General features: G+C 48.3%; 1 protein-coding gene across 1 annotated transcript in view; it reads left to right on the forward strand.

The window, feature by feature from the left end:
* SEC63 (SEC63 homolog, protein translocation regulator) overlaps window positions 1–26,747 on the forward strand; it is a 1,285,673-nt gene that overhangs the window by 153,779 nt on the left and 1,105,147 nt on the right. The window contains exon 3 of the mRNA XM_069606555.1: window positions 1,916–2,030. Within this exon, the coding sequence (XP_069462656.1) occupies window positions 1,916–2,030 (115 nt within the window). The remainder of the gene's footprint in view (window positions 1–1,915; window positions 2,031–26,747) is intronic.

Raw genomic sequence — 26,747 nt, forward strand, 5'->3', positions numbered from 1 at the left:
GCAAGCGGTCCTGCCGTTCGAACACTGCATCCAGATTGTACAGTTTTCTTGATTTCATAAGGTTCATCCATAGGACTCCCTGTTCTGCAGCAGGTGATTTCGTTTTCATGATCTTCAAATTGCTGCAGATTTGGCATATTGCATTCAGGTCACCGCAGATAATGAGATTAGATACCTGATGAATGGCGAGTGCCTCGTCCAGCGATCGTTCGATCAGTTAGTGCGTGTTGTCTATTGCTGCTGGGTTCCAATAGGTATTCAGAATTATTACAGGCGTTGAAAGCTGTGCATTTAAGGGACCACCCATGTGGTCACAGTTTGCCATCACCACCAGCAGGAAAGGGTTGCATACAAGGATTTCTTTCAAGTTGATCCCACTTCCACTGCAGAAGGCAGTCAATAGGCCGGACGAGGGGGAGCCCAAAGGACCTTTTTTTTGCTGGGGCCAAAGCGCAAGCGATGTCGTACCCGTCTAGGATAGGATTTTCAGTCAGCCAGGTTTCCTGTAAGCATAGAATGTCAGACTCCAAGTTTCCCCCGAGGGGCATCAAGTGATGGTAGCCTCTAGTATTCAATGAGCACAGCCTCAGGTCCTGTCTTTGTTCGTCGATTTGGAGCTCTCCGTGAAGGTTGTCCTCTGGAGACATGAGTTGCTATTTCTTGTGCTGAGAGATGAGGGCCTTTGGTAACCAGGACCACTGTCCCTGCAAAGCAGTCACTTTGTCTGGTGTCATAGGCGGCTCTCTTCGTGGATACATCTTGAGTGATGAATTTACCTAAGCTAACGAAGGAGGAGAAAGAGGAATTTAATAAAGATCTAACAGAAGAACTGATTAAAGCAACAAAAAGTTTGAATGTGGGCAAATCAGCTGGCCTTGATGGCTATATACAGAGGGTGTAGAGTAGATCATGTTGAACTGGGTGAGGAGGACATAGCGAAGTCACTTGTACAGACTTGTTCAGGCGGTCATACTACTTCATTGGTGTACTCATTACTCCAGAACTCTGAGCCCTGAAATACCGGATTGATGACTAAATGGACGCTAGGTCATGAAATGACAGTGGGGAGACTGGTCTGTTTTGGGAGAATATCACACTTTGATCTCTGAATTTGGGAGATAGTCCGCCAGATTAAAATTCTTAATAGAGTGTTTGGAAAACTGCAAGAATGTTTGAGAGGTATGTCCGATTCAGAATTACGTTGGGGTTGCAAACCTGAAAAAAGCATGTTAGAACATAGGTTTTGAGAATGTTTCAGGACAGCAATTTCTGGCCGTAAGTAAGTCAATTAAATGTAGCGCACAGACCTAGACATTACATTTGAAACTGCTAGATTATGTTGGAACGCAAAATTGGATGATTGTTTTTTTACCCAGAACTGTTACTTGTTTAGAGCGACTATGGTGTCAAAAAAAAGGCTCTTACGAGTTTGGAAAACGGTGATACCACCTAATATATCGGAATAGGTTCAGGACCACAATGCCTTTGATTGAGCGAGTGCTCTGGAAAACTCATTTTAAAGAAAGAGGGGAATGTTGTGTCCAGTTTCCTGGAGCTTGACCTGTGAGTGGGGGCGGAAGGGGATTTCAGGTGCAGTTTTAATTTTTCTGCTTGTATATTGTTGTAACATGTCGTTTTTTTTTTTTAAATAAAATATGTAAATGCAAAAAAAAGAATCGCCTCTGCCATGATACCCCTTTCAAAAGCTCTGTATCATATTGCAGTAATCAGATTGGCAGGTGCCCCCCAACAGCCCTCCATGGGCTGCTGTTGAACATCAAGACTTTGTTGCGTGAGGACACCTTTTTGTTGCGGAGGCTGTTGCATTATACAGCAGTTGGTGTAATGTTTATAGAGCGTGTACAATAGTTTACTCCTGGAACCTAAATTTACAGATTCGTTTTTTTCTCTGCAGGAAAATAGCCCTCATCGCTGGATGGGCATTATTGTTGTTTCTTGCGTATAAAGTCTCGAAGACAGACCGGGAATATCAAGAGTACAACCCATATGAAGTCTTGGGTTTAGACCCAGTAAGTATGCATTTTTCATTCAGTGCTCTTGAGCATGTGTGCAGTTGCAAGTCTGCTGAGCATGCTCTTGATTCGCTTGTGTTAAATATTATATTGTTTTCTTTCAAACCAATCAATCCGTGTTTGACTGTTAGGCAAGACTGTGTGCAGTGCCCTTTGGGTGCACTACAACAACCCTGACCTCCTGGCAATAGGAACACTCAACCTTTGGTGTAAGTCTGTACTACACATGTTGGTAGTGTGGTCAAGTAGCCAGGCTTATCTCAAGAAGGGTCAATGTGAGCTGTAGGGGAGTTGCACAGAGATTCACAGTGACCAGTATCCAAATAAACCTGCACACAAGGTTTCTGGATTGAACAATTATTAATTTAGTCAGTTTGAATAAGTGTTCTTCAGAAGGGTGCAATATAAAGCAACACTCAAATATACTTCAAAATACACACTCTTAGTTTTCTAAATCAGCAAATACCCATTTGGGATGACCCACAGACACTACCTACACCCTCGGGTGATTTCAATGTTTAATGTGCTGGGGACATTAAAATATCACTATTGTATTTAGAATAGTATTGAGAGGAGTGTCAAAGAAGAGAGGTTTCAGAGTAAGAGGGGTTCACACAATTATTCTCAATCAGATAAGTACTTTCAAACCCCCTACCCCTCAATGCAAAGTCGGTTAACCTTCCTAGAAGGAAGGCAAAAACACATAAGAAGGGGAGAGAAGAGTCATTCAGGGAGCTAGGCAAGCCAATGTTAAGTTAGCAAAAGTCATGGTGAACTGAAGCACTTCTTGCAGGTAAGAAAGTCTTGCACAATGTTTTAGACGTCTTTGTAGAATAAGAAGAAATCAAAGAAGGGCCACAAGCTGATTAGGCTTGTGAGGTAAAGAGGCTGTTTGCAACTCTACAGAAGTAACCCAGACAAGTCTCCAACGAGGGCAAGTGAGGTTCCACAACAAGAGGTACGTTCTCTTAAACTATACAGTACCTTTAGGTTGGTTCCATGTAATAATGTCCCCTCAAAAATATCGCCATGCAAAAAAATGGCCGACAAATGGCTGTTTTTTTGGGGACATTATTACATGGAACATGTGGCGGACACCCCCGCAACACCCAAACCCTTTTTTTTCATGGGGAGCAGGGGACACCCCCGCAACCACCGCTGCCCCTGTCTCTCTCTCTCATATATATATATATATTTCTGATGTTTGTTAATCTGCTTAGAATCACATGCTGTGCATAGGTCCGACATCCAGTGGTCACTGCGGAGTATTGCATTTTGTTTTTCGTAGTCGAAAAGGGGACGTCGACAAGGCGTGTCTGTAACACTATCCCTATAGTGACGTGCGTTGTACCCACAATCCCTCACGCGTCGAGGTCCCTCAGATTGTTTTTTTCCGCCCAGCTTATGGTCGCTTTACGCGGAGCTCCTAGAGAGACATTGCAAAACACTTACTACGGACCTTGGTCCTTAATTTATACTTGTTGTTAAAGATCCCTCCCCTCGACGTTAGCTGTGAAGCTGTTTCTCCGCCGAGCAAGTTTTCGACGGAGGGGAAGAGACGGAGGAGATCCTTCGGCGCTGCCGAACACGTGGCCAGGCCTCGCCGGCCAACATACAGTAGGGAGAGTGGGGGTTCGAACTTTTATCTTCTCGTCGAGAATGTCTTTCTTTCTCCCCTATCTTTCCCTTGGGGTTGTTATCACCAGTTTTTATTGCCTCAGCTATGGAGAGGACACCTTTTAAGTTTTGCCCACGCTGTAGGGGCAAATACACTTGGAAGGACAAACACAAGCTCTGTAATCGTTGCTTGCCCCTCGATCATAAAGAGGACAGCTGCGCGGCCTGTAAGCTCTTGAAACCAAGAACTCTTAAAGAACGGAAAGTTAAGAGGTGGGCGGACTAAGTCAGTTTCCTCACCCGCCGCCGCTGTTACAGAAAGTGACGAGGAGGGTGATAACTCGACGTCCGTTACGGAAGTCATTAACCCCCAGAAGGAGCGCTCGCGCTCCTCGACGTCCGTCCCCGGCCCCGACGGGCTCGGCTCACGCCCTGCTTATGGGTATGAACACCCCGGCGACAAGGACGCACACAGACCCCATAGGCCTAAGCACACAACCCACGGCTCTTCTTCGTCGAGGACGAAGGATCCATCAGCGCCGAAGGGGACGCAGGGCACTCCGGCGTCTACCTCAGACCGTAAGGGTCTCAAGCCCCACCCGCAAACGCAGCCGCGACCAGCGATTGGGCTTTCATCTAACACGGGCGCTACCTCAAAAACATCCGACGTAACGCTCCATAGAGCGGCCGTCGAGAAACAACGCGTAACGCAGGCAACGTCGACGCCAGAACCCTCTACTGACGAACTCGTTGTCGAGAGCCTGGCGAGAATTGTTTCCGAAGACAAACGTAAGCGGACGACGAAACAGACGTCGAATACCGCACCAAAAGATATAGAAACGCCGAAAAAGCACAAGAGTAGCCAGGAACTGCCCCCTTCATCTAAGGGCGCTTCCGAACTACCGGAGGGCTTTTCTGAGGGCGACGGAAACCTTTCGTCGACGTTGTGGGAGCGTTCTAAGCGTTTGGAAGGTGAAAACACTGACTTCCCCCCTCTAGCCTATTCAGGGGTTCCCCATGAGACCCTTGAAAGACTCCATTCTTGTATGGAGAAAATGGAAAGGTTTTTGGGTAGCCAAAACCCACCCACACCCAAAAGACCAAGAGAATGGACCCAGGATGACCCTAGGGTCAAGATTCCTAGGCTGCTTCCCCCTTCTACAGACGCATATGACCTCACTGAAGAGGAGCAATACCTCCAGGAAGATGAGGAGTGTTTGGGTGGAGAGGAAGAACATGAGGAAGAGGGGTTTGAAGAAGACCCTTACACTAGTGCAGGAGCTTTTGAAGAAGATACAGCTACCTCACAGCCCTGGCAATCCCCATCAGTGCAGCCTTGGCAATCCCCATCAGTGCACTCAGACCCTGATGTCTTTCACCCTTCTCCTCCCAAGGACTCACCTATTGGAAACACCTCCCCCATAGATGACCAACCTTCACTTAATGCACTATTGCGCAAGGCAGCAGCGCATTTTGAAATAGACACAGGGGAGACTCTTCCGGACATAGACTTTGTAGAAAAAGTTATTAAAGAAAAAGCCCCGGTTAGTCAGTCTATTCCGCTCCTGGCTTCTATAAGGAGAAGAATAACTCCTTCCCTTTCCAATCCGGCCTTAGTCAGAGGGGTCAACCCTCGGATAGAAAAGCTCTTCAGCCCTTAGTCCTCTGACCCTTTGTACATCAGGGGATTCTATTCCGGACTCCCTTGTAGTTACTAATACAAGAAAAAGAGCGGGGGTACCACTATCCACTAGTGAGGCACCACCTGACAAAGAGGGCAAGAAGCTCTATGCACTTGGGAAGAGAATCACGACCTCCGCCGCCTTCTCAACTAGGATTGCAAATAACAATTCCCTACTAGCTAGCTACGCAGATGCACAGTGGAGCAAGCTGCGCAGCGAAGCAGAGGACGCACCAGAACCCCTGCGTTCACGCCTGCTAGCTATAATCTCAGAGGGAACTCTTGTAAACCAGGGCATCGTAAAGAACTCCTTAGATGCCGCAGAGACGGCTGGCCGTTCCCTGGTTCAGGGAATACTTCTCAAACGCCATGTCTGGCTGCGCAATTCGGGATTTAAGCCGGAAACCCAGGCTTCCCTGATAAATAAGCCCATAGAACAAACACATCTGTTTGGGAAAGCAGTTGATGAGGCCCTAGAACATGCGAAGAAAGAGTTTGATACCATCAAGACTCTTGACCAAATTTCTAGGCCACCTAACAGACGCAGCTATGGCAATAGACGCTCCTTTCGTGGCCAACGCCAGCAGCAAAGCCAACAGCAATTTTACTCTGCTACCAACTGGCCCTCTAACCAAAGCACCCAGTTCAGTCAAAGAGGCCAACGTCGTGGCAAAGGAAGAGGTCGCGGCTCCAGCCCCAAAGGTCCCACGCCCAATACCAACAAATGACCCGAAGATTCGGGTCCCCTCCCATGCATCACCGGTCGGGGGCCGGCTAACATCGTTCCTTTCAGCATGGGAGGGAATAACGTCAGACCGCTGGGTATTATCCACCATAGCCCACGGATACTGCATCGAATTCAACGGTTCCCCGAAATACAGACCCCCACGGAACCGACGCATGACACCGGAACACCTCACTATTCTTCTTCAAGAAGTAGAAGGGCTACTGAAAAAAGAAGCTATAGAGGCTGTCCCCCTATCTCAGGTAACAGAAGGTATTTATTCAGTGTACTTCCTTGTACCCAAAAAGGATTTAACCATGCGCCCTGTATTAGATCTGCGCCCAGCGAACAAGTTTGTCAAACCCCAAAAGTTTCGTATGGTGACCTTGCAGGAAGTAATCCCACTGTTATCACAGGGGGATTACATGACAACACTAGACATGAAAGATGCATACTTTCATATTTTAATGTTGCCAGCGCACAGAAAATACCTCAGGTTCAAGATAGAGAACAAACACTACCAGTTCAGAGTACTACCCTTCGGGATAGCATCTGCACCAAGGGTATTCACGAAAGTACTGGCAGTGGCAGCGGCCCACCTGCGCAGGTTATCCATCCCGGTATACCCTTACCTCGACGACTGGCTCATTCATTACAGGGGATTCTTACGAAACATGCTTCTCCAATACCCAAAAGACCGTAGACCTTTTGTCCCAACTGGGCTTTTCCATCAACGAAAAGAAGTCCAGCTTAGACCCCAGCCAAATCAAACAATTCCTAGGGGCTCTAATTCGAACAAAGGACGGCCTCGTCTTCCCCTCCAACGAGAGGGTCCAAAACATGCTGTTTCAGATCCCCTATTATGTGGCAGGTCGAGAGGTGACGGTACGCAAAGCAATGCGCTTGCTAGGGATGATGGCGTCATGTATTTATTTGGTACCTCACGCGCGCTTGCGCCCAATGCAAGAGTGGCTTTACAGCCAGTGGTGTCAGGCCAGCGGACAATGGGACGATCTAGTGGTGGTCTCGCAGACCTTGGTTCTCTCGCTACGGTGGTGGACAAAGAAAAACCTGTTATTAGGGAACACTTTTGCCACACCCGCAGTGGAAGCCACTCTAACCACAGACGCATCCCTTACAGGATGGGGGGGCTCACCTATCCCATCAGACTGCTCACGGAGTGTGGACTCCGAGCTTAGCATCCAAGCAAATAAACCTGCTGGAACTACTAGCGGTGTTCAAAGCACTGAAAGCCTTTCAGGAACACTTACAAGGAAAGACAGTGATGGTCCTCACAGACAGCACCACAGCCATGTACTACCTCAACAAGCAAGGGGGCACTCACTCTCCAGGACTGTCCAAGCTGTCCCAGAATATATGGAAATGGGCTCTCAAACACAACATGTTCCTACTATCACAACATGTACCAGGGGAACTCAATCTGCTAGCAGACAAACTCAGCAGAGACTTCCCCCTGCCCAAAGAGTACGAATGGCAATTGCACAAAGACATCGTCTTAGACGTCTTCACGCAATGGGGATTCCCGAAATAGACCTGTTCGCAACCCTGGAGAACTCACAATGCCAAAGTTACGCCTCCAGGTACCCCCAGAACCAGTCCAAGTCGAACGGTCTGTCGATTCAATGGTCAGGGAAATTTGTTTACGCCTTTCCCCCCCGACTCCCCTCCTCAACAAAGTGGTGCACAAAATGCACCAGAAGCAGGTTACCATGATACTAGTGGCCCCAATGTGGGCCCGGCAGCCATGGTTCGCTCACTTGATGGAGATGTCCCTATCTCCCCCAATGAAACTTCCCTGCCCGTACAACATGCTGTCACAAGACAAGGGCAGGACACTGCATCCATGCCCTCAGACCATGAACTTAGCAGCCTGGCTCCTGAGATCATAGAATTTGGACATTTACATCTCCCACAGAGATGTATGGACATCCTCAGGGAAGCCAGAAAACCTAATACTCGCCACTGCTATTCTAGCAAGTGGAAAAGATTTGTCATCTGGTGTAGAGGTAAGAACATCAACCCGGTTGACTGCTCTGCCACTAACATTATTCTGTACTTGACCCATTTACTGGATTCAGGTCTAGTGTTTAATTCCATTAAAGTCCACCTAGCGGCACTGTCTGCATACACCACTTCCCAACTTAGTGTCGTGGTGGAAGATACCAGTTATCAAGGCCTTCATGGAGGGGGTAAAGAGAATACACCCTCCGATAGCTAACCCAGCTCCCGGATGGGACTTAAACGTGGTACTTTCTAGACTCATGGGCACTCCTTTCGAACCCATGCACAAGGCAACTCTTAAATACCTCACTCTTAAGACTGCTTTCCTAATAGCTATCACCTCCATTAGGAGAGTAAGTGAACTACAGGCTCTTTCTGTACTAGACCCCTTCGTAACAGTTCATAAGGATAAGGTGGTTCTACGCACACACCCAAGGTTTGCACCAAAATTCATCTTGAAATTTCATGTAAACCAGTCTATAGAACTACCAACGTTCTTTCAAAACCCTTCCAGCTTGGGAGAAAAAAGTCTGCATACATTAGATGTACGCAGAGCTGTCATGTTCTACATGGAAAGAACCAGAACACTGAGAAAGACTAATCAGTTCTTTGTCTCGGTGGCAGCAGGAAGAGAAGGAGATGCAGTTTCTAAGTCCACTATATCTAGATGAATTGTACAATGCATCACTCTCTGTTTCTCTCTTGCTAAGAGAGAACTACCCTTCAAGCCAAGAGCACATTCCACTCGAGGCACTGGGGCTTCCATAGCATTCATTGCAAATGTTCCCCTTGAGTCCATCTGCAAAGCGGCTACCTGGAGTTCTGTGCACACCTTTACAAAACACTACTGTCTAGATGCACACTCTAGATCTGACTCCCAGGTGGGACAGGCAGTATTAAGACATCTTTTCTCTACTGTTCCTTCTCATAACCCACCGCCAACTCCGGGTACTGCTCGCTAGTCTATGCACAGCATGTGATTCTAAGCAGATTAACAAACATCAGAAGACAATGCATTACTTACCGTAAAAGCATTTCTGATGGTTGTATCTGCTTAGATTCACATGCGCCCGCCCTTCCTCCCCGCTCGGATGGAAGGAACATAGACATCCTTTCCTTATTTCTCTTTTCTGTACTCACTCACGTCTAGAAGGCTCCCTCAGGGCAGAAAAATACAAACAGAGGGACCTCGACGCGTGAGGGATTGTGGGTACAACGCACGTCACTATAGGGATAGTGTTACAGACACGCCTTGTCGACGTCCCCTTTTCGACTTCGAAAAACAAAATGCAATACTCCGCAGTGACCACTGGATGTCGGACCTATGCACAGCATGTGAATCTAAGCAGATACAACCATCAGAAATGCTTTTACGGTAAGTAATGCATTGTCATATATATATATATATATATATATCACCACAACCTTTTCCCGGTGACATTATATACAGCGACCATATATATAGGGATATTACCTGATACCTTTAGGTTGAAGAAGAGTGCAGCAGATGGCTCCTGTTCCTGTGCAGCTCTGCAGATCCTGGTGTTCCTGGGCCTCAGTCGTGGATGCAAGAGGGGGACTTCTGGGGACTCCTGCACTGCAATGGGACAGTCACCGATCGCAACCGACAATCTTCAAACAAGTGGTACTTCGGTGTTTCAGCTCCTCATGCCTACCGCAAATAGCAACACTGTGGTTTCTTGCTGTCGAGATGGGCTCTCCTTGCATCTGGGGTCCAGCACTCTGAGGTGGCTCTGGCTCAGTCCGTCCTGCTTCTTGGGAGTCCAGAGGATCTTCCTGGAGCTCTTGGCCAGCTTAAAAGCCAACCATCCAGGAGTTGAAGCAGGGGTCTCTTCCAATTTCTTATTCGGATTCCTTTGTCCGGTGGTAGACTCTGCCTTCCAAGCCAGAAAGCCCCGCCTTTTTATGCAGGTATCTCCCATTCATTCTAGCCTAGCTGTCAGTCACCCAGCAGGGTGGCTGTCCTTGCCAGACAGCCAGCCGACCAATCACCTAAGAGTGCATTTCTGTCTCCTAGGAGACTAAGCACAGGGAGTTTCGGGCACCTCCCTCGCTTCCTGCCCCTGCCATACACCCTGGAGCCAGAGGCAGGCTTCACTTGTGAATCCCGCAATAGACAAAACGAACAAAGTGACCAAACCTGGTTTGGCGCACAGAGTAAATCTCGGGAAGTACCTTTCCACAAAGGAATGGCAAAAAAAGACTGGGCCATCTCGACACAAATGGCACCCTTGGGTGCTTTACTGCAGCTGCGAACGCAGCCTGCTATAAAAGCACACCAGGGCAGTAGTTAAAAGTAAACCACTGCCACCAGCCATTAATCGAGGAAACAGTAACATAAAAATGTTACATGAGAAACTAGACAAGGGGGATACTAAGTAACCCCTCCAGCTCCCTATTGTAAGATGGTGTGTACTGGGCCTAGAAAGTTACAAATGTATGTAAAGTCAATTTCACTTCACTGCTCTTTGAAACAGTAGTTTATCCAAGAGAAGGTATTTAAACCTTTGGGAAATCTGAAAGACTTCCCTGTGCCACTGCACTGAAGGTGCTGTGTGACACAATGTAAAAGATGATGCCTATGGAGTTTGTCAGACTCCACAACTAAAGGAAACAGTGTTTAAAATCACATTAATATACATGAGTGTGGGAAAAAGGGTCTCGCTCTCTCCAGGTTAAAAATTGAAAAGTCCTAGAGTCCAGCAAAAGTGCTTGGGGTCTCTAAGAAGAGAGAAATTGGGCACATTTCTGAGAATTATCCTTAACATGGACAAATTGACAACTTTCTGAAAATGCTTTTTGCTTATGTGGTCCTTCGTATGTTTCCCAGTAAAAGATGTTCTCTTCAACAAACAGCCACCTTTATCCTGCCTACGAAACCTCATTTAAATCTGTGATATTTCAAACTTTATGTGAATACCATCATTTACTTTCTATGATTTCTTCGATTTTCTTGTGGAATAATTGATTCAGGGGTAAAATGTCAACTTGCAAGCTTTTAGCCAACTATAAAGTCACTTGTCGCCTCTATTTTAAATCGACATACAAAACGCCATTTCCTACTCACCAAGAGTCCATTATCACTAACCAACAGATAGCAGCAAGTGCACATTATGAACTTTGATAAATTGTTGATCCATTCTTCTTTCCTAGACCTCATGCACTGTCTGCTTAGCGCAACTTGTCTTTTGTGCACTTTCTATATATAGTCCTCCAAGAAATGGAACGCATCCGTGCAGCTGTTTGCCTCTTTGCGATATTGCTTTATTAGATTCCACACCTAAATCTCCTTTCACCTGTTGTATAGTGATATTCATTTGTTGCTACTATGACGGTTAGTAAAGACTCCCAGTCTAGGCCATTGCATTATATTCCACTGGAGCATAAACCATGTCCGTGGTGTCCTAAATGCATCCTCCTTGGTGAAATCTGTAAGGCATCTATACGGCCACTCGCCAAGACTTGTCTATATAGTACTGCTTAATGTGCATTCATTGATTGGACTGTTGGTGGTGCTATTAGTTGGCAATGTCCACGAGAGCATAGGGTAAGACAACTAACTAGTCTTTGGTATGCAATGTGATATGCGCTTGCATAATTGTGTACATGCTGCACAGAGAGTGATGTGTGCCCTGGAAGTCATCCACACATAATGTGTTTGAGAGAATTTACAAGGGATTGCTAAACTTTTGTATTGGGGTTGTCTCTTCCCACCATTCCTTAGTATTGGCCATCTAAAGCTAGCAATATTTCTAGGCTTAATCATGGTCTTGGTGACCCCATATTTGCTTAATCTGATCTGGTTCTTGAACCACCCTCCGCTCTGACGTTTAATGTAATTTCCTCCTGCTTAAGGATATATTCCTGCTGGCCCTTGCAAAGGTTATATTGCCCTACCACCTCCTTCTTTTGTTGAACATGCCCATTTGGCTCCTGCACAACCAGAGCACTGAATTCAGCCTTTCTCCAAAAGTGATGGGTGATTTGAAAATTCGACAGAGCCTTGAGTCTTCTTAATTCAAAGAAGGTCCATCTTTCGCTAATGTTGCATGTTTTTCTCCAGTTGGTGTGGTTCTAGAGTGACCCGAATGCTTCTTTTAATGCACTGGTCCAAAGAGCCAATCTGTGAATTCATCACTATGCTGCCTTTGCTTACAGTAAGCCTCTCAGCCAATCCTCTTAACATTAGGAGTTGTAAAAACACCCCAACCGCTTCCTTGATTTTTACATGTAAGGTGGCTACATCTGAATGTGGACTGACTAACTGGCGAGGGAGAAATGTAACTGTTACTGTATTTCTAGCTTTTCTAATAAACCTTTTTTTTTTAAGTTTGGAAAGGTCCAATCAAAATGTGATCTAGCCAGCTAGTGACTGGGACCATAGCCCTATTCCACTCATGAAATCAAGAACGTTCAGCTTGTACAAACTCCTGACCTAATATTTGTGTTAGTTGTAACTTAATCATTTGATTATTAATTTAGCACTGTGAATGCAAGCTGTATGCAGAGGAGCTTCTGAATCCCTTTTACTGCAACCCATAAGTCTCTTACTACTTAAACTGTACACTGATATAGAACTATAATACTGGGTCTTTTTTTAAACATTTTATTTTATAATCTTAGTCTTAAGATGAGACTGCAACAGTACGTCCATGAAAATGCGACTGTCTGCAAATGGGAGGCTGCAACCTTGCGTGGTCCCCCAGATTCCAACTTTAATGGAAGGCATCTGAAGCCTGTATATTCTTTGCACAAGCAATCCTGCTTTGCCAGGGTATCCTGCTGGGAGTGGACTTGAAGCATCCACGGTTTGCAATGTGGTTCAATCTTGCATCTCTTAAAGACAGGTTTTGGCAGACCACGCACAGTTGGCTAGATTCAGAGTTCATAGACAATAATTGTTTATCAAACAAAACACTCTTAATCGGCTTGAATAAAAATAAAAAGGAGGAAACGCAAAAAAATTGAAATATCTGACCTAGGTGTTGCCTTTACTGCATCAATGTGATATTGATCGTAGTTGTCTTTTTTTTTTTCTATTGTTCGCCAGAGGAAAATCATTGGCGTATCTGTGGCTGGCCCGAACAGCATTTGGGCAGAAGTACCTGAAATGGGTTATGCTCTTACACACTAAATATTTTGCCCAAGGCAGGAAAAAACAATAGGATTTCCTCTGCATTTGCCATTCAGAAAGCTATGGGGGCTGGCAATGCACATGTAGTTCTGCTATATGTGGATGACTTACTTTATTTTTCAAGGGAGTCCGTCAATATGGTTCTGAGCGTGTTGGACATTATAGAAGTTTGGCATCCTATCGGGTCTCCACATTTTGACAAATAGTCAGTACTTTACGATGTCATAAATTGTCAGCTGACAGAGCTTTTCGTTGACACAATGCATTTCCCTTCATATGATTGTGCACTCTGTGAAATGAGGGAGCAGATGCCTCCTTATATAATTTGACGTGTCCTGATGGGTAAAATATTCCTGATGCCTACATTCGTAAGTGTTTTAAACCTATGTCCATGCCTACACCGTGAAAGATATTTAAGAAGCTTGCTCGCTAAATTGATTAGGCTGGCATTCTCTGTGATCAATTGGTGAACGAAGTTCACATAAACTGTGAATGTCTGCTGAGTATATTTAATTTTTTCAAAAGAATATTTAATTAATTTTGTAAGGATGATGGTTGCTTCAGGTCATGTGCAAAGTCCCTTGTTAAAACCTCTGGACTTTCTCTCCCTGAACCAATATCAGAGTTTCCCATTGCAGCTTTCATGGGGTGCTTTGGCATTAGAACTACACTTCCCATAATGCATCCGAACTTCTTAGTCTTTTTCAGACACTTGTTGGTACTTTGATTACACCCCAGAATGTAGTGTCTGATCTTTACTTCCATCTTTATTGGACATTCTTGTAAATTGACTCGGAAATCTTTTAATTGTAGTTAAAGCGCTCCTTCTCCCATACTCTTTATTGGCAGCTTTGTTACTTTGGCATACTCTTAAGCCCTGTCCCCTTTCCACCATACTGCATGGCTGTGCCTTTTTAGGGACTGGAAACAGAACCTTTTTCACCAGAAACACCTTCTTGCCCTTTAAATTTAGAGTCGCGCAGGGCTGCGGCCCTGGGAGCATGCAATACCCTAACTCTTGCCCAACAGCTCCACACCTCGGTCCCCTTTTCCGCATCGACGGGAACGGGCCGATTTCACTAGCACTCCTGAATTTGCCCCTGTCATGTAATAACATGCGCTCTTCCCCGGATTCTTCTATCTTTTTCTTTTATTTGTCATTTAGGTACTTAGCCCTCTGGCTTCAAGCTCCTTCCCAGCACATGTCTACTTCAGCAGGTGTCCAGTCTGCAAGGGGCTCTTTCCTAAATCCGACCGCCCTCCCATGCCCCTCCCCCCACGCTCTTTGCCTTCGCTGCCTTGGCCCCGACCACAGCTGGAAAGGTTGTACCGCGTCTGATGCACTGACTCCACGCGCACTGAACAGGCTAGCTAGGTGGAGGGAGCTCTTTGAAAGGTCGCATCCAGAGGACTTGAAGAACTTAGTCAGAGATTGAGGCCCAAAGGAGGACTGCTGTTTTCCATCGCACCCCGTAAGTCCGAGAGGGAGGAACTCCTTGGGTTCTGGTACCAGCATACACACCAAGGCTTGTCCAGCTACCGGCCTCACGGCCGAGGGGGTCATCAGATCCTTCCGGGCACAGTGCTGAGGGAATGCAAGGTTCTTTTACCAGGTGTACACCTGAGGGCCTACGCCCTAGTACCGCCTCAATGGCCGAGGGGGTGCCTGCACGCAGCACTACCAGCGACACCGCCAAGGGCAATCCGCCTTCCAGGCATAGGCCTGAGGTGCAGGGTAGGCCTTTTGCTCCACCACCAAGAGTCTTGGAGGAGGCAGGGCCCAGGGAGTCATGTACCACGACTTTGGCACGTGGCACACAGCGTGACAAAATGGCCGCCGTGTCAGACAATATGGCTGCTTGTTAGATGTCACTCGTAGGAACAGAGCAGGCAGGCAAACGAGTTTCAAGATGGGTCTGGTGTTAACCAGGTAGGTGGTTTACAGTTTATCCATCAGCAGGGCAGGGCAAGTTCCCCCTGCAACCTAGGCAGAGTGGGCTCTGACCCCAGCAGAAGGTCCATCTTTCGCTAATGTTGCATGTTTTTCTCCAGTTGGTGTGGTTCTAGATTGACCTGAATGCTTCTTTTAATGCACTGGTCCAAAGAGCCAATCTGTGAGTTTATCACTATGCTGCCTTTGCTTACAGTAAGCTTCTCAGCCAATCCTCTTAACATTAGGAGTTGTAAAAACAACCCAACCGCTTCCTTGATTTTTACATGTAAGGTGACTACATCTGACTGTGGACTGACTAACTGGCGAGGGAGAAATGTAACTGTTACTGTATACTGTATATCTCTTAGAAGGCCTTTCCCTCGGAGGACAAGATTACAGCCATCAAGAGGGCCACTACGCACTTCCTTACCAGAGCAGTGACCTCGGCCTGGTGGTACCAACACTTACTGGGTATCATGGCAGCGGCCCTTCTGGCCATGCCACACACTAGACTCGGGATGAGGAGGTTGCAGCTGCACTTCGCAGCCTCATGGAATCGGGAGAAGGGCTCCCAAGCAGAGCTGGTCAGCATACTGCTTTCTCTCCCCTCAGACTTCACTTGGTGGTCCAGGGACTGCAACCTGGGGACAGGCAAGCCCTTCCGGCAGCTGCCCCCGCAGGTCACCATCACTACAGACTCCTGAATAGAAGGCTGGGGAGCCACTCTGGACAGCTACAGCGTCCAGAGTCTGGACCCGGCAGGAGCAGGAGACCCACATCAACTGGCTCGAACTCTGGGCCATCTTCAAAGGGGCCCATAGGGGTCCCTTACGTCTTTGGAAACAAGGCGAGTCACCACACACGATAGATACGCCAGACACAAGGTTGTATTCCCAAAGCTAGGGTTTATTGCAAAGCAAACGTCTCAGTTGGCCAACTCGGTCTCACACCCCGCAACGTGTATCTCTAGACCTCGAGGGACGCAAGAGAGTGAATTACGTACATCAGTTACATATATACAAAATGCATATTAAACAATCAGCTATGACATGTTTAACACCCCCCTTTATTGGGTTTCTTTGAACTCGGTGTGATGATGGACGCTTTCGACAACTATGACACCTTCAAATATCTATTCTAGTAACAATTTGCAATTTGTGAGTGCGGAGTCATATTTCAGTTGTTGAACAGAACACAGTGCTTCTGTTCTTGGAAGCTAGCTACATACGGGGGAAAAGTTGCATTCCAGACCTTGCTATCTATGAGGTGCTATTTGTGTCCTGGGAGCCGACACGCTCTAACAGGGCTCAGCAAAGGGGGGGCCGTAAGAAGAGCATAATTCAAGCCTTTAGCTGCTTTATTCTAACATATTCTACCATAAAACGAGACTGGCTGGCAGCTACGAAATGATTGAATGCCCTGCAGCTCTGCTTCAAGGCTAAATTCGGGAGGGACCCGGGCATTCTTCCTGGCCCTGCCTACGTTGTGTTTCAACGAACTCTTGTTATCCTCGCGGCCCTGCGGCCTTGTCCTTTCACGTGCAGATAACAATGTTTTTACAGTCGAGCAGTGTAAGCAGAAAATGTAGCTCTTAGAGCTTTCCTTATGCTTATTGGGGGCAAGACCATCCTTATCCAGACAACTCCACCAGCATGTACTACGTCAACAAGTAGGGGGGGGAGGGTACCAGGTCCCCTCCGCTCTGCAACCTAGTGGTCAGCATGTTGGAGTGGGCCCTGGAGAAAATCTACCTCACGGCCGTCCACCTCCCGGGGGAGGCCAACTTGGAAGCGGACAGGCTCAGCAGACTGGGGGCTGACAATTACGAATGGCAATTGAACGACCAGGTGCTGCTGGAGGTCTTCAGCAGATGGGAACACCCTCGGGTGGATCTGTTTGCCTCATGGACAAACAGGAAGGGCCATCAGTTCGTGTCTTTGCAGGGGCTGGGCGTCCGCTCCCTAGGCGACGCATTACAGATACAATGGGACGGCTTGGCGGCCTACACCTTTCCTCCCACACCCCTGATCCCCAGGGTAATCTGCAAGATAAAGGAAGCTTGCCCCCTCATCATCTTGATAGCTCCTTGGTGGCCGACGAGACCGTGGTTCTCAGAACTGCTAAACCTCACAGACAGACCACCCATTAACCTTCCGCTGGGTCCAGCACATCTCCTGTTCAAGCAGGGGGGCAGGGTCCTCCACCCTGCACCTCCAGAAGTTAGCCCTCTCGGCATGGTTCTGGAGCAGATCACCCTCAAGCACCTGAGCCTATCACGGGCTAACCTGGAGATCATTCAGGGTGCCAGGAGCAAGGCTACCAGGAGCCAATATAAGAGTAAATGGAGCAGGTTCTGTCATTGGGCGGACTCAAGATCGACCCCCTTACGTGCAGGCTGGATGATGTGCTCTCATTCTCGGCACACCTCGCGCACTCAGGTGTGCAGGTGGACACTTGTCGCACCTATCTGGCAGCCATAGGAGCCTACAGAAATTTCGGAGGAGGAGGTCTTCTCCTGTTCCAACCCGTTAGTCAAACATCTGGCGGGCTTATCCAGGCCTTACTCGCCCATCAAGAAGCCACACTCCGTGTGGGACCTCAATGTGGTGTTGGGCGCCTTGGCACATAAACCCTTCGAGCCAGTGGAGTCTGCAGTCATCAGGCTGGTCAACACTAGGACAGCTTTGTTAGTGGGACTCACCTTCGCTCGCAGAGTCAGCTAAATCCAGGCTCTGGTGGCCTCCGAACCCTATACAACTTTCCACATGGATAAGGTGGTCCTGCGGACTCACCCGGCATTCCTACCTAAGGTACCCTCCACTTTCCATCTAAACGAGGAAATGGTCTTGCCTACGTTCATTGCTGACCCCCAAGTGCGAGGCTCAGAGTCTTGCACTGTCTGGATGTCGGACGCGGTCTGAAATTGTATCTGGACAGGACAAAGGGCTTCCGCAAGTCCAATGCACTTTGACCATTTGGTGGCTCCAGACCCGGTTATCAAGCATCCAAGGCTTCTATTGCACGGTGAATGGTTGCGGCCATCAGAGGCCTATGAGGTGCTGCACAAGCCGCTGACTGCCAACATGCACGCTTACGTGGTCAAAGCCAGGGCCACAGCCATCGCCTTCCAGCGGCACGTTCTGTGACAAGTGATAAGCAGGGTAGCCACCTGGGCCTCCCCTTCAGCTTTCTGTAAACATTACTGTTTGGACGCAGGCTCTAAGTCAGACGCGGCCTTAGGACAGGCGGTTCTAAGGAACTTATTTGCTTAAGGGGGGGGTGTTCTCCTCTCCACCCTGGGGCTACATTCACTTGTAATCGCCCATGCAGTATGGAGGAAAGAGGACAGTAATTATAAGTTACTCGATCCTTAGTCCCCTTTCCTCCATACGTACCACCATCCCCTCCCCCTAATAATACTGGTGTCATTAGGCAATGTTAAATATTGGTGACGCGTCAATGGGGTTTGAGTGGCGCCTGTGGGCAGAGTCAGGGTAGCGCATGCTCCCAGGGCTGCACCCCTGCGCACCTCTAAATTTAAAGGGGAAGAAGGTTTTTCTGGTGAAAAAGGTTGTCTCCCGTCCCTAGTAAGGGACGCCCATGCAGTATGGAGGAAAGGGGGTACTACGGACTAGGGAGTCACTACGGTGAGTAATTTATCATTTATTTCCCAACATGTAGTGGCAGGCCCAACTTTTGTTGTATTTTCAGCAGCTCTTCCATTTGGCCTTGTCATAGTTCTCCCCCATAATCCCAATCCCTCTGGTTTGTTCAGGGTTTTCCAGTGTTTCTGGCTTCTCATGGTAAACCGTTCCCCTCTGTCCATATCAGTATGGTCTCCCCAACTCTCGCAAGACCTCAATTCTTTTTTTTATTTTGTACAACTATTTATTTTATTTATTAGTACAGAACAATATGAACAACCAGCAGGGCACATGATATACAATGCACAGTATTAACCATGAACAACGTTGGCAACACATGGGTATCTCAGGCGGCACAGGGTCAGTTCCTGGAGTGTGGGCATCTGCCTTCTTAGGAGGTTCGTGATGTGCCGGGGCATCCTCTTCCGGGGGAGCGGGTTTTCAAGAGTCTTTCCACTTCCTCCGTACCTTCTGAAATTTCATGGTGCTTCCTCTGGTGTTATAAATTTGCTTTTCCAAGGAAGCACATCTGTCCACTGCGTTGGACCATCAGTCTATGCTCCATTTGTCAGCTGAGTCACAAGTTGCGCCGTTTCCCGGCGCCCAATGCTACCACCAGGAATGTTTTTTCATATTTAGTCAAATCTACACCCCCCCCCTCCCCGTCGCCCCCCAGATTCCCATTAGTATCAGTTTCAGGTCTCCTGGAACCGGTGACCCCAAGGCCCTGGAGATGCATTCCTCCCAAAAGCTCTGTAGTACGTTGCAGTCCCTGATCATATGGAAGAAGGGGCCTTCTGCACTTTTACACCGTAGACATTCCCCATTGTCCACCACCTCCCGCCGCCCATCGAGCCATCATTGTTTGAGAATAGTACGACTGGTGCAATATTATGAGCTGGATCAATCTTGGCTTAGAATCAATCCCCTTTCCCATTTCCCTTTCAGCCTGTCAAGTTCTCAGGTTCCGAAGGAATTGAGAACTTGATTGAGTGTGGAGGTGACTTTAGGCGGGATGCGATCCGGAAGAACATTGGTTTCTATGGGGGGAACAGTTGGGTACTTCGACCAGACTCAGGAATTGGGTGTTTATGGGATGAGTGAGTTGTGTGTGCCTATAGTGGTCCGTAGGTTGTAGCCCGTATTTCCTTTTCAAAGCTTCGATCTAGAAGGCGTCCCTCTTGAACTACATCTGCCAGTGTGCATATGCCTCGTCTTTCCCAGTTCGCGAAGTGCCTCATTCTCTGGATTTCGGGAAGATGTTTCTCATGCCATAGGGGCTGGGACAGTGTTGGTTTTGCGTTCGTTCCGATGTGTTGTTGGGCCTCACTCCAAACTCGCCGAATGTGGAGCGTCATTCTTGACGCTCCCACTGCACACGTGCTGTCACCATATAGTATCTGAAGGGCGGCCTGGGGGGGGGGGGACACAGCCTGTGCCGTTTAAATCTACCCTGATGTGTGGAAGTGCGGGTTCGCTGTGCAGCCAATCATTCACCATCATGTTTTCACAGACCAATAATGGGTGCGGAGACATGGCTGTCCAATGCCACCCTCCCACACAGAGCGTTGCAGTGTCCCGACGGCAACCCAGGGTTGCTGCCCTCCCAAAGCAGTTCCTGAAGGACAGTGTCTGTTGTTGCAAAGGTTGCATGTGGGATGGGGAGTGGGGCATTCTGAAGAACATATAAAAGCCTCGGAAGTGTCATCATTTTAAACAGTACAGCCTTGCCCATTAGTGATATTCGGAGAGACTGCCAATGAGAGACATCAGCTACGAATCGGTTTACCACTGTTTGTAAGTTAAGCTGGAGGTCGGACTGAGGCATATACCCAGGTAGGTGAAGTCCAGGACCGAAACGGGGTATTGGCAGTGTTCTGGGATTGCAGCGTCTCCCACTTGGATTGGGACATATACTGTTTTTTGCTTACTCACTTGGAGCCCACCTATGTTTTGGTATTCTAAAAGAATATGGGACACTATCGGGCAGGAGGTCGTAGGGTTGCTGAGGTAGATAAGGTCATCTGCATACAGCGAGACTAGATCTTCCCCTCCCCAGGGCCACGAGAATCCAGACCATTGTTTATCCATTCTAAGTGTAATTGCCAACGGTTCAATAGCAAGGAGAAACAATAGGGGGGAGAAGAGGCAGCCCTTTCTAGTACTGCGGGCCAGTGGAAACAACCTAGAGGACCTAACATTTACCCTCACAACCAACTCTGGTGAGTCATAGAGAAGTTTAACGCAAGATGTGAAACCTTGCCTGTTAGACAAGATTTGGAGCAGTACCCTTTTGGGTGCACTACAACAACCTTGACCTGTCACTAGGAACCCAACCATTGGTATAAGTCTGTACTACACAGGTTGGTAGTGTGGCTGAGCAGCCAGGCTTATCTCAAGAGGGGTCACTGTGAGCATTAGGGTGGTAACAGAGATTCACAGTGACAAGTATCCAAATAATCACTTACATTCAAGGTTTCTTGATTAAACAATGATTCATTTATTTAACAGTCAGTTTGAATAAGCCTTCTTCAGAAGGGGCAATATAATAACATACAAATACACTCCAAAATACACACTTAGTTTCTCTAAATCATCAAGTTCCCATTTGGGATGGCACATACACTTCCTACACCCTCAGCTGACTTAAATAGCTAGGACACTGTGGACATTAATAGATCACTAGTACATTTGGAGCAATACTGAGATGAGTGTTAAGGTGAAGAGGTTTCAGAATAAAACAAGGGATCACACAAATATTCTGAAGCCGGGAAGTACTATTGAACCCCCAATGCAAAGTAAATTAACCCTTTCCTGGAGGGAAGGTAAGACGCGAGCAGAGCAGAGGAGAGGAGAGTCATTCAGGGAGCCAGACCAGCCAATGTCAATTGGGCACAAGTCTAGGTGAGCTGAAGCACTTCTTGCAGGTAAGTAAAAGTCTTGCGCAATGTTTTAGAAGTGTTTGTAGAAAAAGTAGAATCCAAGTATAGGTATTAAGCTGGGAGGCTTGTGAGGGGTAGAAGATGCAAGCAATTCTACAGAAGTAACCAAGACGAGTCTCAACAAAAGGTACGTTCTCTTAGACTGTACAGTACCTTTGGTTAGAAGAAATGGTTCCAGCTGGCTTCTGTTCCTGTGTAGCTCTGCAGATCCTTTTGTTCCTGTGCCTCAGTCGTGGGGACAAGAGGGAGGACTTCTGGGGACTCCTGCAACACAACGGGCAGTCAGCGACAGAAAAGTCGACCTCTATTCAGCAGCACTTTGCGGTTTCAGCTCCTGCCGTCTCAATAAATGGCACCACTGCGGTCTCACGGATGCCACTCTGGACTTTCCTCGCATCTGGGGTCCAGCACTCTGTTGAGGTGGCTCAGGCTTGGTCAATCCTGATTTCTGGGAGTCCGGGGGATCTTCCAGCAGCTCGGGTCCGTCTTGAAAGTGATGCACTCCGTTTGGTGTTCCTCTCCCTGGCACTTCGGTTCCAGCAGCAGTGGAAGTACAGCCGGCTCCGAAAGGATGTCCAAACAAGTTCACTTTGGAGTTCATTGGTCCCACCAACTCAAGGGGAGAAGTTGTCCTTGTTTGAGCTTTTCTAGTTGAGGCGAATTTGGAGCTTCAGCACAGCTGCAGGGCTTCACTGGGCAAACCAACGGTCCAGGAGTTGCAGCAGGCGTCTCTTCCAGTGGCCGACTCTGCCTTCCAAGCCAAAAAGCCTTGCCTTTTATTCAGGTTTCTTCCATTCATTCCAGCCTAGCGGTCAATCACACAGCAGGGTGGCTTTCCTTGCCGGACAGCCAGCCGGCCAATCACCTTTGGGTGCATTCCTGTAAGCAAAGGTATTAAGCACAGGGAGTTTCGGGCACCTCCCTCACTTCCTGCCCCCTGCCAGACATACTGCAGCCAGAGGTGGGCTTCACTTGTGAATCCTGCCAAAGACCAAATGAACAAAGGGACCAAACCTGGTTTGACGTGCAGAGTAAACCTCAAGAAGGACCTTTCCAGCAAGAAATGGTGAAAAAAGAAGACCAGGGCCATTTTGACAAAATGGGCACCCATGGGCGCATTACTGTAGCTGCGAACGCTACAGTAATGCGCCCTGTTAGAACTACCATCCTGCGGGTTCTAGGATGGTAGTTAAAAGTAGACCACTGTCACCAGCCATTAATTTTTAGAAAGGGTAGCCTAAAAATGTTTCATGAGAAACTAGACAAATGGGATACTAACCCCTCCAGCACCCTATGGTAAGATTTTCATTGACTCAGAAATGAGATTAATGTTGTGTTTGTTAATAAAAACAATAACATAAATTTTAAAAAAAGAAAAAAGTGTGTGTGCTGGGTCTAGAAAGTTACAAATGGGGAAGTAGTCTATTTCACTTTACTGCTCTTGGAAACAGTAGTTTATCAAAGAGAAGGTATTTAAACCTTTGGGCAATGTAAGAGACTTCCCTGTGCCACTGCAATGAAGGTGCTGTGTCACAATGCAAAGATGATGCCTATGGAGTTTGTCAGACTCCAAAACCAAAAAAAAGAAAGTCACAGAAAATTACATGGAAGAGTGGGGAAAAAGGTCTCGCTCTCTCCAGGTTGAAAATTAAAAAGTCCTAGAGTCCAGTAAAAGTGCTGGGGGTCTCTAAGGTAGAGCGGAATTAGCACCTACTCCTACGTCCCGTCCCCTTTCCGCCATACTTGTGGGACATTCCGTCCTTCAGGACGGGACCGGAACACTTTTGTGTAAAGCATAAAAAATTGTCCTATTTTTACGCAGGGTACCGCACATGGCCGTATCCCTGCCCTCCTGAGCTCCGACCCGCGCATCGCCCTTCAGTCCTTTCCTCCAAGCGGTCGGGGCTGGACGCACCCGCATCACTTGGAATTTTTCTCTTTTGTCCTTCTTTCCTGCTCTGGTTCCTCTGTCATCTAGTCGTCTGACTATGCCGGATCGTCTTGGATTCGTGTCCTGTTCTTCATGTGAATGTCGCTTCGCTAGGTCGGTTCCCCGCTCTCTGGACTGCCTAGGCCCGGAACATCATTGGGATTCATGCTTCTACTGCGACTCCCTCTCCGTCCGGGCACTCCAGCGTCATCATCTTCTTCGGTGGGAGGTGTTTCAGCGCGTTCCTCCACTTCATTTCCAAAAAAGGGTCTTCGTGTTCCGGGAGGGGCTTGTGTAGCTCTGTCACCAGGGGTTCCCCTGAGGTCCCCCAGGAGCCTAATGGGCATACCAGAGTGTTCTCCAAGGGTTCACGCAGCGGACCTGCCAGAACCGGACATCGTTACGAGATTCCCCATTTGGGGGCTAAGGTTAAGCCCAGTTCGTCTGTGACTCTGGATACTAGGGTTCACCCTGAGGACTCAATTTTTGGAGCTTTCCACACGGACAACGGGGTACGCCCCGAGGTCTCCGTTTCTGGAGCTTTCCATACTGAGTCGGGGCTTGAGGCCCCTCTTGAGGGAGCTTTACGTACTGGGGTAAACCCTGAGGTTCCTCTTGTTGAGGGGTATATCCCTCAACCGTCCCACGCTCACGGTCGTGGTGGTACCGGTTCCGTCGATGAGGGCGGTCACAGACCACTACCAGCTCTGACGATGTTCCTCCACGAGATGCTAAGTTTGTGGTGGGTTCTAGAATGTCCAGTAAACATCTGAGACCACCCAGTACCGGCCTTGCTGAGGATCCTTGTGTTGAGGCTAAGGTGTTGTTGAAACCACCTGACTCCCCGGAGGAGACATTGCCTCATCTCCTCGGGTGTCGACAAAATGGCGGCCCAACCTCCATGGTCCACGGCAGCCATTTTGGATACCTCTTACACCGACGTTCACGCCATCTGGTGCTGGGAGCATTCCTTTTGGGGGTGAGCAGCCTTTTCCACGCCAGGTGGACAACAGAAATCCGTTTCGCCCGTCTTTTGACTGGCGTGCTCGGACACCACTCCCTCATAGACTTGCTACCTCCTGCTTCCGCTCCACTAATTTACATGGATCCGGCCAGTGGTGGGCCTTCATGGCAACCATCCTCCTTGCATTAATGGGTGGTATGCCCTTTTCGAGCGGCCTCTGCCTGCACCAAATCCTTCGGCTGAGGATGAGTTTTTTGCGAAGTTTCAGATGCTCATGCACTCTGACCCTAGGAATAGGAAGGCGTACTTTTCAGGGAAATGTACCCTGAGGCTCCTGTCCCACCTTCGGCCCGACTGTTCCAATGCAGGTTCTGGTGGTGCCACTCCCTCCACTGCGTCCTTCTGGACCTCCTCCAGCTCTTCCTCCTCTGCCCCTATTGTCCCCTATAGAGAAGACACCGGCGGACCGGGACAACACTTTAAAACCTGAGGCGGTATGCGTGGTGGACCAGTCTTCTGTTCCCGCCTCGTTGGATGAGCCTCAAGCGGATCAAGACAGCTATCAGCAGCCCCGCTCGGTGAGCATTCCATGACCGGGTCCTGAATATGATGGTCCTCCTTGACATTCCAGTACCCGAGGCCCCCACTCCTCAGGAGGGGGTGCTTTCGGGAGCCTTTACCCTGTCACCTCAAGAGCGCACCGGCCTGTTCCCTCAGAAGAACATCTTGGCTGAGGCTCGCAAAGTCTGGGATAAACTTCACACTGGGCTACACGTCAAGAAGAGAATTGACGCTTGATACAAGCTTCACGCCTCTGAGGAGATAGCCTTATCGGCTTGTCCGCTCTCGTCCTCAACGGTTGTGGCTGCGGCTACCCTCCAGTCCAAGCCGGCCTATGCATATTAAACGGCAGCGGCCCAAATCCTATCCAAGAAGGATAAACTTCTGGACTCCTTGGGCAAGAAGGTTTTTGCCAATTCGGCGGTCCAGCTTCGTCAAGTGAACGCCAAGCTCATCCTGGCATCAGGCTGTTGAAAGAGTTAGCCGATTTCCAGGAGTGCATTTCTGCGGATAGGCTAGAAGACTTTAAAGCCGGGTTGTCAGACGCCAGAGTGCTGGCGCAAGATCTACTGAAAGCTGCCGCACACTACGTAGATACCTCAGCTCGAGGCCTTATGGTAGGGGTTGACGCCCCTCGCCAGGCGTGGCTCCACACGACAAAGTTTTCAAAGGAAGTGCAAGACAAAGTACTGGGCCTTCCTTTTGACAGCAAGGAATTGTTTCATTCTTCTACAGACGAAGAGCTCTCAAAGACCAAAGCGAGTACGCAAACTGCCAAATCTTTATCGGTCTTGGCGAAAGCTCCAGCTAAGGCCCCTTATACACATAGGCCGGGGTCCTAGACTAAGCCCTTCTCTGGGTTCAGGGGGTTTCAAGATCATCGTGCATGCCAGACTGATGCTCCGGTTGGCGTGACCCTCTGAAAGCAACTACGGCACGGTGGCCAGTTTTTCTCTCAGCCACCAACCTCTTCTCCAGGGACAGGTAGTCTCCCTGCAGACAAATCAGCAAAATATTTTTTGTCGGTCGCACAAGACTCTGGTGTTGGGAAGAATGTCGTCTCGTCTGGAGGCATGGCAGACCATCACCGAAGACTGGTGGGTTTTGTCCATCGCTCAGGTGGGCTTTCGCTTGCCCCTACCCCACCCTTCAACCCTACCAACAGATCGGGACACCCTCCCTCAGAGCTGAGGTACAGAAACTTCTAGACCTCAGGATGGTGGAACCTGTTCCCCTTGGGGAGCAAGTGGAGGGTTTCTATTTGAGTCTTTTCACAGTGCCCAAACCCAACCAGGCTGGCCTGCGCACTATCCTCGATCTTTCCCAGTTCAATCTGTCTCTTGTCCAAGAGAAATTCAAGATCACGCCTTGCCAAATAAAATCCTCTTTGGAAGGGCGACTGGCTCAGTGTAGTGGACCTTCAGGACGGTTACATGCACATCCTGATCTGGAGGCCGCATTGGAAACATCTGCGGTTCTCTCTGGGAGGAGAACATTTTCAGTTCTGTATGCTCCCAGTTGGTCTCAGCTTGGCGCTGGGG

The sequence above is a fragment of the Ambystoma mexicanum genome, chromosome 4p (assembly GCF_040938575.1).
Source record: "Ambystoma mexicanum isolate Mex_15411 chromosome 4p, UKY_AmexF1_1, whole genome shotgun sequence".
Taxonomy (NCBI): Eukaryota; Metazoa; Chordata; class Amphibia; order Caudata; family Ambystomatidae; genus Ambystoma; species Ambystoma mexicanum.